General features: G+C 34.7%; 1 protein-coding gene across 1 annotated transcript in view; it reads right to left on the bottom strand.

The window, feature by feature from the left end:
• The window catches only part of LOC139143820 (alsin-like), a 37,231-nt gene extending 28,803 nt beyond the window's left edge, over positions 1-8,428 (bottom strand). Inside the window, 1 exon segment of the mRNA XM_070714393.1 lies at positions 8,252-8,428. Within this exon segment, the coding sequence (XP_070570494.1) occupies positions 8,252-8,277 (26 nt within the window). The 5' untranslated portion in view covers positions 8,278-8,428.
• Positions 8,429-14,852: the final 6,424 nt, after the last annotated feature.

Here is a 14,852-nt window from a genome sequence, read left to right as displayed (position 1 = left end):
GCCTACTGTAGGCCATACCTTTTCATAATTTTGTTTCCCGTTTGTGGCTGCTTTTGAAAATTGTTGAATCAGAAAGAGACAGAGAATGTTGTATACGCACTACCCTACCATTCATACCAAACACACTGCGACTTGTTTTTACAATATCAATGACATTAATTATGCACAATTTACTACTACAGCATATTTATGATAAGAAAACTCAAATTACCACTAGATTATACTAATGCAGAGGTGCCTGTTTGAACATACTTTACGCAATAGTTCATCCAATGTAAAACAATACAGTTGGATTATGAGCAGAGTTTTTGCTAAGAGAGGGTACACAGGTAATTGGTTTAAGAATAATGTCTGTTGTCTTCAATAGAATTGCATTGATATTCTGAGGGGAAACCTGCTAAAATTTACAAAAACCCTGATGAGTACCGGTATGTCTGCCATTGCTTTGTGATTCATGTTAAGTAATAACCCATGTCCTGAGATGCACAGAGGTGAGTGGCCAAGAAGGTCCTATAGTGGTGGATTGTTCCTGTTTACGTACCTTCCATTGTTCGCTTTATGTAAAGGCATTTTTAATATAACTCCCATGAGGTATAACCATTCAACCGCATTTCCCGAACACTGTAAAGTGACTCACTATTTTGAAGCATTAGGTGTTCAACCAGATCACAATGACGACAAGGTTCAACGTACCGGTACTCAGCTCACGATGAAAGACTAATTTGGGTGTTGAGTTTCCAAGAACACAAGTAGAATACTTAGACTAGACTATTTTACTGAGTACAGTAATAGGTCATAGAGAAGTTGCATTTTTGATGCATGACATACTACATAATTTGAAATGATGATAATATACAGTCACTACCTCCACAAATATTTCCAAGTGAAAGTTGTTAATGGAATTAAAAATATATAAACTTAGGATGATAGGTATAATGGTGTATTTGAAGACATATTTTATAACAAAATTAACATACTTTTACAACATGCATATGTCCATGTATATTCCCAGAAATACAAATTTTTATTTTAACGATGGTGGAAGTTGCAGGAAATCTCATTGATGAGGGTTTTCATTTTAGCAGAACACTGACCATAATTAACCTTGTCTCAATACCGAAAGGGACCATTCTGGTAGTGACAATGAACAACTACTTCCCACCGGGTCCACTGTTCTGCACAGAAGACAACAAACTGATCACAGGATAAGTTCTGTCCTTGATGGCCTTTGGTATTAGACTTTGGCAATGGTAATGAAAGCATAAAATACCAGCTGTTGACTAGTAGGTAAATACACTAATTAAACAGAGACACAAAGAGTACAAGGTTGACCGTCACATTTCAGTTTAAACTCACCAAGGACATTGGGTACATTATCAATTCTAGGGACTGTACTTCACTGTATTAATCATACAGAGCTTCAGGAAGTGCAACCAGTTGATATTGATGTTTCTCACCAGTTCAAGGACTATTTCTCTTTATGCAATCTAAATGTTGGCCAACATACTTTTTTACATAGGAATAGGGTCTTATAGGGGCTGCCAGCTTCTATTCTTCAAAATATCCTTTTGAGGCCAAAGGAGAGTGGTGTACAATATTGTAATTATCTACTGTATAGAATTTTAAATGTATAGTAAGGCAATATACTGAGTGTTATAAACACCTTCATTGTACCTGATTGATGGGATGAGCCATGTGCACAAAAATATGGCTTCCTGACAAAATTATTTTCGTACACAAAAATATTCTTGTGCAAGTAAATAGAGAATCGACGTGCCTGACACGTTCTACAGATCAATATACTGGGTACAGTTGACTTATTTTGAGGAATTCGACCTTCAGGCTTATTTTCTTGTCATCTGTCAACATGACATGAGTTGTGACATCATCTGCCCTCTTGACCTAAGGTCAAAGGTAATGGGGTCATGACAAGCCATAATATGATTAATCAAGTCATGTTTGTTTAAGTATATTTTATTCGTATTTCATTTGGGTTCTGTCATTTGTCATCACGATAATAATCATCATCTGATTATAGTAGATTATTTTTCACATTTCATAATTCTTGTAATCGGTGATCTAATACAAGAAAAAAGCTATCATTGTAAAAGGATTTAAATATTTAAATAATAACATGCCCATACGAACTGGCAATTAGCAACGTGAAACAGTTTAGTACTTGTATTTAATGTGCAGTCAATAAATACTGAAATGAAATGAAAACAAAGAGATATTATGCCTTGAGATATTAAATTATATGAATGACACAGTACAAGCATGAACAGTATGGTTTGACAACTCTACTTATGGCTGAAAATAGTCTTTCCATGATGTCTTTATTTAAAGACCTAACTGGCAATCCAGGAATAACAGCAGCAACGAACTGCTGTTTTCATAGGAACTGATGGAAGTGTAGACCTCTCATTATGAATTTCATGGGAGTCATTTACACAGTTTATCCACACTGGAATGTCTAATTGTTATTCTGAAATTTATTATCACTGTGTATCGGTGATGACAGACGTCAGACATGACTGTAACCTGATCATCATTTTTCTCATCAAGGTATCACCTGATATCTGTATTACTGCAATATCCTGTGTGGGATCCATCAGAGATCTCTTGCCTGGGGTCACGACCCCAATTAGCATACGTATTCAAATTGTTAGGACCTAAAATGCAGAGAGCAAGCTAGGATTGTCTGCAATGGTGTCTATGTACTTGAATATGTGAGTCAAACCCCAAGTGATGACGCTGAGACACATCAAAATCATGCTTCTTCTTCTCTTTTTTAAAATAGTTTGCATATATTATTCCTGCCTCTGAACACACACTTCATGATTAAACGATCAATACAAAAAAGGAGTTCTCCAAACATGGATAGATAACAGTGTCAGAATAAAAATAAATAACATAACCTTTCAAGAATATATGTCATTATGACTATCTCTTGGTGAACATTACTAACAAATAGTGTTTTAAAGACTTTTTTATCAAAAATGATTATTTACATCTGATAGAAAGAAGTAAACATAACAAATTCTGTTCAAGGCCAGAGAGTAAGTTGTATTAATCAATTTTGATTTTGCTTTCCAAGAATTGGCTTTCACTCATGGAGGAAACTAAGGGATTTGGGAGTAGGCAAAAATTATAAAATATACCGGTATGGTGAAAAAAGGGATAAATTTATTATTCTATCTTGAGAGCCAATCTGGAGATTGTAATAAGAAACATCATTTTTACTTATCGTCATAATATCATTTTGAAACAACTGTGACAGTCAGTAGGAAACACTGTTTAGATGCATGGCAAAATAATTGAAAAATTTCTCAGAGAAAATTATGGCAAGTCAGCCTCATTCAGTTGGTTCTGAGTATAATGACTTGCCTTTTGTGATGCTGAGACACTACGGTAGTCCCTAAAGGATGTATTTGAGGCAGCCATCTTTTTCAAAAAGAATCATAGAATATCTTGTCGACATGTCACACGTGTTTCAAACACCTCGCACTTCAGCAAATAAAGAGGTCAGACAAAAATTTATTTGAGTTTTTGAGTTTTGCAAAGGATTTCCTGCAATTACACTTGTATGTTGTGTTTCACTTCCAGTGACCTTTATGAAATACAGGAAAGTCTGTCTTCATGGTTTAAATATTACACATGAACATATACTGTACAACACAAGGTTAGAAGATTATGCGACATGTGATTGGGAAAATCTTTTTACACATTGTGCGGCCAAATACTGAATTCAATAATGCAAGAATATGATATTCAGAGTGTGATAATCACATATTTACAAAATTTCATGCAAAAAAATAACATAAAACATTAGACAGGTCTTGTACTGGGTATATTTTTACGTCATTCAATTTATGGACTTAGGATCTAACAAACAAGATGGGATTAGAAAAGTGTGTTACTTGAAAGTCGCTGATTTTGAAATTAAAGGGGAATACCAATCAGGCAAATAATGACAAAGTTTAATTTTTATGTTTTTTAAAGCCATATCATAAATACACTTCATATTGTAATTAATATGTAGTTATCACGAGAAGAAAATAAGAGAAATTTCATGTTTAGAATATTCACATGTTGAGTATATGTATCTGCATCTCTTAGACAGTCATATATCTTGACATGATATTCACGGCATTTCTTAGACAAACGTACAGCTGATCCTGTGAAATACGTACACAACAACATCAAAATGGAACTTGAAAAAAACGCTTATGTTTCAAGAGAAGCAGTCTTGTCATCTGAATTGATGCAGTATTTTCAAGTTCAATTATGCAGTACACACAGTCTTGAACATTGTAAAATCTTGGAATTGACAGACTACATGTATATCTACGCATGCAACTTGCGTATTGACGTGTATTTCTACAGAATCTCCGGTCTGACGTATTTTTCCTGGAAATCAGCTAGGTTATTTTTTAATGTGTTTGTATGTTTCAAGAGAAGCAGTCTTGTCATCTGAATTGATGCAGTATTTTCAAGTTCAATTATGCAGTACACACAGTCTTGAACATTGTAAAATCTTGGAATTGACAGACTACATGTATATCTAGGCATGCAACTTGCGTATTGACGTGTATTTCTACAGAATCTCCGGTCTGACGTATTTTTCCTGGAAATCAGCTAGGTTATTTTTTAATGTGTTTGTATACATGTATTTTCAGTAAATTTTTAGATAACAATGAGCCTAAGTATTAAAATAGACAATATTCATGTTTCCTTGAATATACCATCACTAACACAAGTTCAAGACCTTTAGGACACACTGTATCTTTTAATGACTGATCCATATTATGCAACTTAGGCAATCTAACAGTGAAAATAATATTTACGGCCTTTTTATCTGATCATAATTCAATGTGATATATTAATTCAATATTCTGAACAGCAGGTTTTATTGATCATTGACTTCTAGATAAGGAACAACTGATCGGCAGTGTAAGAGATACAAATGTGCATTGTATTGTGAGCTTTTTTAAATTTAGACTTTGATTGTTTCTTCAAAGGTGCACGTGCTTTGTGACATTACCAACAGTGCCCTCGATTATATTTTACAGATTTTGATATTAAAATTTCCAACAGACTGGTTCGTACAATTACCAAATGCTTAAGTTGATAATATATGAAACTAAACCTTCAAATAAACACTTCTCCATTTAATTCAAACAAAATGTTACCAATTGATTACTCTTGATACAATAATATTAGACAGCTGTTGCATTGCCCTAGTAATCTATCAATCAGCCTGATTCTGTGTTATATAATTAAACAAAGCGGGTCTTCAACAGAAACCATTACATATTAACTTTTATTCACGTCAACTTTGATATTTAAAATTTGAAAAAATTATAGTTGAAAAAAACTCCCTCGCCATTATTCAGGAACAATATGAGCTTGCAAGTCAGTTCACATTGTCATAGATAAAACAAAAAAGATTGAAACAAAATTTTTTTTATATAAAATGCTAATTTCCCAACCAACTGGATTGGGGCCAATCACAAGCTCAGTGTTGCAATTATTGTCATGGTAATGTGAACAGATGGGTGTGGTGTGACGTACCCTGGCATCAAGGGGTTAAGTACTATCAACTACAGCTTTAAATCTTCCAACCCTTGCAAGCTAGTGAAAATAGCCTGTCAGAATGGGTTTTCTCACAGAGGACACATCAGATCACATCTTGACCTCTGCAGTCTTCAGCGTGCAGGTTTACTTCTAGTCCAGAAATATTGCTCCTCCAGCACATACAGTACATAGAGACTTTGTTGGACCATAAAACATGTAGTCAGATTGCAGACTGAAATATCACCTATGAGTGCAGTGTTTAACTGGCCTTGCAGGTTAAGGCAAACACGATATCCATGCAATTCATTCATTCTGAATTTTTCAGTTTTTCACCTGGCACATCTCTCTAGACAATGACAATACTTCAAAGGTAAAGTTCTTCGGAAAGACCAGACTTGATGTGAATTACTGAATTTTTGTACTGTATATTATCAGCCAGACATGTACATATCTATTATCATCCAGACATATATGAAAACAGCATATATAGTAAAACTAAGACTTTTAACACACAAAGAGATAAAATAATTATCCTAATGAACTTATATTTATATCCTGAATGTATTTTGTCCACTTTGCAATTACAGATAACTTGCAAATTTGCATATATAGAGTGCCTGTACGTGATTGAAATATCAACTTAAAAATTCCTTTCAATTGTGTGGGGAAAACTTTACGCAAGCTTTCTCCATGTTCATGTTGTAACTGTTGATAGAGCACCAGGGTAGTTCATCAGAAGCCATGCTTCAACTTGAAATGCGATAAAGCTCCTTCACCAAAAGTGGAATTCCATCACGGCGCTATCTTATCTGTATTTGTTCTGGGAATTTCCTTTTGTATAAAGCCCTGTGCTTGCAAACGATAAACTACTGAAATGAAGAAATTCCTTGCATGGTGCAATACATTAACAGAATACAGTTTTTACTTGTGAAAAGTTACAGTGTGACTGGCTTAATACAATAAGTGAGAAAACATGTTTGAAAAATACAGTACAGTATTATGAGGATAAAATATTACACATAGGTCATCTGGTAGCTTTGATTACACATTAATATTTTACTACCTTGGTTTAAATGATGCATGAACACCATATGTAATATCACATATGTGACGTTAAACATACGGTAGGTCACTTCAATCTGTTCAATGAGATACATGGAGGCTGCTACTAGCCTTTGACAAGGCAAGGCAAATACTGGAGGCCAGTAAAATATTAAATCATAATTTAGCAGAAACTGAAGGGCACAAAAGTTACAATTATTTTATGAAATATGACGGTACACCCACAACCAGTTGCATGTATTTCATATATTTTTTATGACGTGGGGTTAAACAATGGTATCAAAAACCTGGGAGTGACAATTCAAGACAACGTTGTTGGGGATCATATTTTATACAATAATTGTATCTTTACACCCTTAAATTTCTGCTAAATTATGATTTTATTAAATCAATATCATCGATACCAGTATACATAAATGAAGTAGTATTAAAGCCAAATCATATTGGCACATGGGAGTGGCATTTTACATTTTTTCTCACACTTCAGCTTCATGTGAGTATGTATCAGTTTATATATACTGGGATATATATATATATATATATAATAATATATATATATATATATATATATATATATATATATATATATATATATATATATATATATATATATATATATATTATATATATATATATATATATATATTGTGTATGTGTAAAATGACATGTGGTATATGGATAACAATGTTTATCAGCAGCTACACTGTACCACTGAGTTGGAACAAACTAATTTAAAAGTACATGTAACAGAAATATATTATCATTTTAATGGGTATATATTATATAAATTTGATTTGTTCAGACATGGCTTACTATTGCATTTACTGCAGTGCTTTGCCCACAACATGTATCAACTCTACCAGTGCATAATACATGTATCTGTGTTGCGCATTAGACCACATACCGGTGATAGGACAGTACTGATGGATTGTTTATACACTTGCCAGTACGTCAAAATAGCCTGGTAGCCAGCAATACACACTGTAAACCAATACAGTTTATCTGTATGTACGTATGTTTGGTAATCTCAAGGGCAGCAGTGCTAAAGACTTTCACTAAAATTCATACACTTTTTTTCAACTCTCAATAGCTCTTATATAAGATACGATGGTATCTTTTATTATGGTGATCATGGCCTTTTATCACAGTGTTTTTATAAATTATGGGTAGGATATGACATCTGGGGGCAAAAACATTCCCTAGGTTGGAAGTGAAATCTGTCGCTAAATTTGGACAAAGCTGGTGGAGGTATTTATAGTACAACTGTAAGGTCCATAGAAATCCCTTACTTGTTTTGCGTCTCTATTGAACAACTTGGATTCAAATATTCATGGATGATGATACGGAATGAACATGTCATGATGTGAAGATATTTATCAGGAAATGGTGAGTTGTTGAATATGTTTTATCTTGATACCCAGTAGTTGGGTGTGAGTATCCCCAACAGGGTTTGTTTACTATGCTCTCATTCTATCACCGGTGTCTATTCTATACGGGCAGATCATTTGCTATGCGGTTAGCGTATATATACGTACTGCACTGAAGTGACCTCAATTTGAAAGCTCTACAGGATGAAATAAAACGAAAAGACGAACACAAAAAAACAGCTTACCAGTACAAAGGCTGATAGGAGTACATGGTCGGTCGACCAGCTGCAGTTGCTTTAAATACGAAAATAATCCGTGTGCTGCATGAGACTACTTCCTGAGAATGGTCTGAGATAAGCTCCACTGCCTTGATAATATTGCCAATACCATGTATGGTTCATGGCGAGGCTCAGCCAGCGTAACAACAGCCAGCCCTGGCAATGCTTACACAGTTCAATTCTATTACCTGGACACGGAGTCACAGATGCTAAATCGCTGTCATAATCCCAGTACAATGAAAACGTATTGTCATCCAGCAAGCTCTGGTAGACCCAAAAACTATATGTGCATCGCTCTGAGATTGGGTTTGATTTATGGAAATGGCCTTGCCGCACATAAACAATAGATGACAAAGGAGATACTCCCTCTGGCCTTTGTGTTGGGTTATTTCATTCACATTGTATAGGGTGGTGGGGGTGTGGATTATTAAAAGAGCAGGGAAGGGCAGACTTTCCAAGACCAGGCTAATCATGCACATAAATCAATTTGGGCGTTTTGTGCGAACAAAATCCTATTTTCACATTTGTGATTTAAATGTAGGTGAGGTTTCCTTTTTTTTGTTTTCATGTGGTTGAAGAGACTGCTAATCCCCGACTAGTTCTATTTATATGTTAATCACATTTATATTTCTGCCGTATTAGGAATACAAAAGAATTCCATATGTGAATAGAAGTTGAGGAACCCATGAAATTCATCATCATACATTGCATCACGCATGCAAACTCATATCCACATACTTGAAAAGCTGAAAAAGCTCTATGACGACTGCTCTGATCATACCTGTATCTACCACAGTGATGGGACATGTTGTCATTGGCAACTTGGAAAAAAAAAACTGTGTCACCTGTCAATCATGTTTAAACACCTGTTTGGTCTATTTGATATCTATTGTGAAAATCAAGTTCAATCATCAAAGGGGGGTCATTGATGCCTCACATCCATATATGGTCACGCTACTTACTTTGCTCAACCAATCAAATTTCACATGGCATGTTGGGCTGTCAAACTTTTGAATTTTTGTTTTATTTAATATGTGCTTTTTTCTTACTCAACTGCAATGCTTAGTCTTCTGTGATTTTGCTATTTAGAAGGGAATTTTATAGAACGCTCTGATGAAAAGGAGAATTGCTATTGGTTAATTGATGAAGAATTTCGTGTGTTTTAAAAGACCAGGAAAAAGTTTTGAATTTCAACTGTTTCATACAAAAAAAAAATTTCCATCAAAGATTAATAGGAAATTTGAAAAGGGAAATAACTTCCTTCATTTCCTGAATTCTTTGTTAAGCCTATTACTGATGACTGCCACAGGTTTCAGGCCATCAGTGTCATTCTGGAAGCACAATGATATCATTCATTGTGTTATTCACAGGAAAATGGAGTTTCGTATTAGTCAATTAGTCACTGCCTAGCATGCATCATATCCCAAATCATATGTGAAAACGTGAAAATGGTGAGAGCTACATGTGTAGATTGCCAGAAATGTCATATCTGATCTTCAGTACCTATGGTGAATGGTTATACTTACTATAGTAGGATCATAAATTTATAATAATTAATTAATACGTAATTAACATGACTGCCCATGCCACAGTAAAATTTAAAACTAAAGCAAACTCTACGGAGCAGGAAAAAGTCTCTGATATATTCACCAAATATGGAGTAAAATTTAAAGCTGATGACTTCAAAACTTTTTCCTACAAAAATACCATAAACGGGAGGTCAATTGCGCTCCTGTATGTGTTCACAGTTGATATGCAACATGCTTGTACAAGAATTCATTTCATGCTTTACTGAGCGGAAATTTCTGTTTCTGATACACTCTGAAAGCTATATATAATCAAATGGACCAATTAATAAGAATAAAACAAAAATCAACCAAACTCAGCTCGTTTCTGTTCACTGGTCATTATTGACAGGGACTATGTTTGTACTGATAGGTCACTGGAGTCACATAATACATATCACTCACAACTGATAATGTACTGTTTGTTTTCATAATTGAAGGACTGCTGAGTAAACATTGCCCATATTCAACCCCTTGTGTGGTCATATGTCCATGTCCTTAACAGGACATGTTCGTTTGTTGGAACATCTATTCAATAATGTATGGACCTATCTAATATTCACCCTCTGTGAGCCCTTGTTTTCCATTGAATTTTAAATGTCAAAATGATTTGCTTTCTTTTTTCAATCTCATCCGGAGATAAAGTTCCCTTCATACTATTCAACCCAAAGTCCCCGTTTGCAGGTCCACACTCTCCATCAATAACAATGGGACTTAGGGTCAATGGTGGCCAAAAGGTGACGTAAAGCCACATCTTTGAAAGGGTCAGGTACTATGCATCTCCAGGTGATATGATATGGTTGAAGCATCTTTTGCAGTACATTACATGTAAAACTACAACACAGGGTATGAATTTGCAGGCACCTTTACTTGGGGACAACATTCCGTTCACAGATGCCTGTCTGATTGTTCAAGGTGTGCAGGAGAGTACATTGACAGGCAAACGGCAAGGAATTAAAGGGGCAGGTTCGTTATCAGCTTTATCTCTGAGCAAATAGGTCAAACCTGGAATTCGAATGGACCATGGTAAAACAAACCCACGTGTGTAAAAGCGCATAGACGAACGTATATTTTCACACGCGTTAGTGCACATGTGGGTTTGTTTGTACCACGGTCACGTGATCTCTTGGGCGTACTGAGTCTGTAGAACACATCGCATCGTTTTTATTCCGGAGTAGAACCATTGACCAACTATGCACCACATTCAAAGGAGAACAAAGGACTAAAATCACATAAACAGTCAATGTCAACAACCACTAATGTGCAAACCAGGGATTGAGGACTGCCCCTTTAATTTTTATAATGCTTGAAGTGTGAAGATTATTAATATTTACAAAGTAAATATGCAGCACATAGATCACACTGTGGTGTAACCATAGTAACATACATTTAATGCACCTGAAAGAACTGTCACACATAATCCACTTGTCTTGTGTACTTACTGGTATGTGATAAACTATAATCGTTCCACAAGCTTATCATCCATATTGGATTACAGTCATAGTATGGAACATGTCACTCTCAAACCATCATAAATTGAAGTCTCCACTGCTGATTGTATTACCAGTACCATACCAGTATTTTATTAGTAATTACTTTTATTGATTAAATTTTGACTGTCACTACGGTTTTTGTTATAACCTAGGAAATGACGTTAGCACTACCTTCAAGTTCATCCATGACAATGCCAAAGTCCTAATTTTGTATAATAGAAATAAAATTGAAATAAAGAAGACCTTGCCATTCTAGTCTAGTACTAAAGTATTTTGATTTCACTTGGTGTACATAGAAGTCTTTTGCCATTATCCACTCTATTTCTTTACACAATATTACACTGGTATACATTTATAAATGAATTATTACTGGGTTGTGTAAAATTCACAAGTGGTCTCCCTTTAAAATCTAAGTTGTGTCTTTTTCTCAACTCGGTCTATAAATGTACAACTTTGCTTTTCTGCAATTGTTTGGATTTCTGAAATTTTACCTGTAATAAAAAACACATGCAACATTTCGTTTGTTGCCTGATAACACAGTTGTAAAACCACTGAACACAGTATGCATTTTGTGCACAGATAATTCCTCAATCAACCACTGACCACTTGCCCATGCAAGAGCAATGGTATACCGGTACATGCTTTCTCAGAATCACATTAACATATTATCTGCATGATCTGATTAACACCTGCGGACATCTGTCAGTTAAGGTCAATTGAGGACATTTATTTTTGAACACAAGACAAGTAACTATAATTTTAGATTATTTATTCAGGTTATTTTTAGACATCACTACACATCTGTAAACATAAATTTTCTTGAAAGTGTTTGGAAGTGGGAAACATCATGGCATACCATTAATCCTACGAGTGATCTATGTGTGTGATAATGATCCCGGAATGTTCTACAAATTTCAGGTAGTTCCCATTACAGTTTAGTTGGACGTCCCTGTGGGCAATTAGTGAATCATCAAATTTATTGACTAAGCAACTAAGGAGAGGTTTAAATAGATTTTAATTTGACATCTAAACTGTCATGGAAAGTAATGATTTACTTGAAAAACTATGCAAAGAGAATATTACCTCAAAGAACATACTGATGACTTAAATTTGAACAAAGAGTTGATCATCTGTATTTTTTTAATGATAGGCAATGCTGATAGATGTAGACTGAGGTACATTTATGTTTGTCAAATCGCGATATTCAACAGCCTTATTACCATATCTATAATTTTACAGTGATCTAAATCTTATAGATTGTCTTGGTAAAGATCTGTTACTTTAAGTTCATTTGCATATAACAAGCAATAATATGTAACTGTAAGATATTGTCAGCTTTTTGCTCAATGCAGACATTTCTAACAGGAATCCCGAGTTCGATGTAAATTCAAAAGACTGATAAAGCTGATCTAGCAAAAGAACTTGCAAATTTCATCTTTCAGGCTAAAATGAAGCACTTACAACTATTCTAACTCTTTTTCTGTTGATAATATGACAAATGCCCTGCCAATGTCTTCATCAACAGACACACTGTGCAACATGGCGGGGAAATGGTTGGCAGAGAGCAGGGAGTCTAGTTTTAGTCAAAACATCAATGCACTTTCACCTTTGAAATCCTAATCACTCAAGACGTGATAATGAATTTGCAATCAATGCAGTAACTTGTCCTTGGATGAAACACATATCGCATGACTCATGCATTTTGTATTCTCGTGATATATTTAGAAAAGTCTGAACACACTGTCCTTGCATGTATAATATTCACTGTTCTTGAAGTGAAACGATAACACCAAAGAATTTACTGTTGGCTCAATTGCACTGAGGAAAAATAGGCTAATGAATTCATAGCAGTACTACCTACATACTGAATAGAAGCAATGCGCCCATTATAGGTAGTTTGTGCCTTGAAATTTAAAGACAAACTTTTGCTCACACTTTCCCTAAGCAAATTTTCAACAATTCTCTTTCAAAATCATGAATAAAAGCAGTTGTCACCATGCAAATTTTGGTACTAGAGAAACAAATTATCCAATATTTACCGATATTGGAAATTCAAAATGGCTGCCATCTATGTGTTATCTATGGGGGAAATAAAATTCCTGATTTTCACGAAACTAAGCCAGTGAATAGTTAATTTACTCCATAAGCTTTAAAATGAGCCGCCACAAGTGGTAGGCCAAAAGAATGTTGTAAAAGTTTGAAAGTCTGACTATCTGTTCCCAAGGCGCATTCTTTCTAACCTGGGTAACATGAGAATCATCATATACAGGTACTGTGTATGCATCTGCATCTTGTCTGGCAAAACAAGAGGAAGAAACTTTGTTCGATGGTATCTGTAGGCAATCATGCACAGGCTTGATGTTGATATCAGAGATCTGTTCATTTCTTTTTATATACGGGAAGTTTCATTCAAATTAAAGTGTAAGGTTTCACTGACAAACTCATATTTTAAAATACTAATTATACAAATGAGGAAGTTGTACCATCAAACACTGAAATTGGGCCCTGCATTGATAACATGTGGATATATAAATTACAGGCAATCTTATTGTGCATTTGTTTATATACTTAAACTCTCACTAATCAACTCTGCAATGAATGGAGAAGCTTTCAAAAGTTGTTTTACACACGGATATGACAGATTTTGACCAATCCACCCAATTTCCTGATGTAGAGGTCCAATGCTGGCATAGAAAACAATGGGATGGACTAAACCACAGTGGAAAGGGGTTAAACAAAATCTAGAATCTAAAAAGTCATTTTGTGGCTTTGCAAACCCTACTATGGTCATGATAAGACCATCTAAATTTTAGACTACCTTATAAATCTTTTACTGTCATGGCATTCACAAGGAAGCCAGAATATTATTTTGCTGGTACTGACATGACATATCTCATTTTAATGCATATCCTCTCACGGCACAATTCAACTTGTTCATCATCATTCATCAAAACTGAGTAATAATTTAGTAGAGATATGTTAAGTAGTGTGATCATTTGTGCTTGCTTTCTGTTTACCTATGAAACTGTATCTAGCGTATCCATGCTACATTATTGTGTATATCAGATCATGTGTAGGTACAAAAGAGCTGTATCTCACTTTACATTCCTTGTGGTTGAAATTACATTTTCACTGCAAAGGAAGAATGACTTACATCAGCTTATATTCAACACTGAACATTTATGTAAAATGGTAGCAGACAGCTACAATTTGTAATTTACTGCGATGTATTTTTATTACATTATTACCAGCATCATTGCTAAATTTAATGTTTTATTATGGATGAACCTCAGAAATAAAGAAATTTACGGTTACAACATTTTTCGACATGACAATACTATAATCGGTGGCATTTGTCTGTGAATGTATAATGATATAGTATCACATTAGTTTTACCAGCAGCTATAGAAGTTAAAATCCTTGCATAACAAGCAAAGGACAGACAGGGGAATCGGAACTATTTTGTTATTTTTAGCTTTTATCAGAAGCCTACAATAAGGGCTGCATTTC

This window comes from Ptychodera flava, chromosome 11 (assembly GCF_041260155.1).
Source record: "Ptychodera flava strain L36383 chromosome 11, AS_Pfla_20210202, whole genome shotgun sequence".
Taxonomy (NCBI): Eukaryota; Metazoa; Hemichordata; class Enteropneusta; family Ptychoderidae; genus Ptychodera; species Ptychodera flava.
This window is presented reverse-complemented; position numbering and strand designations above follow the sequence as displayed.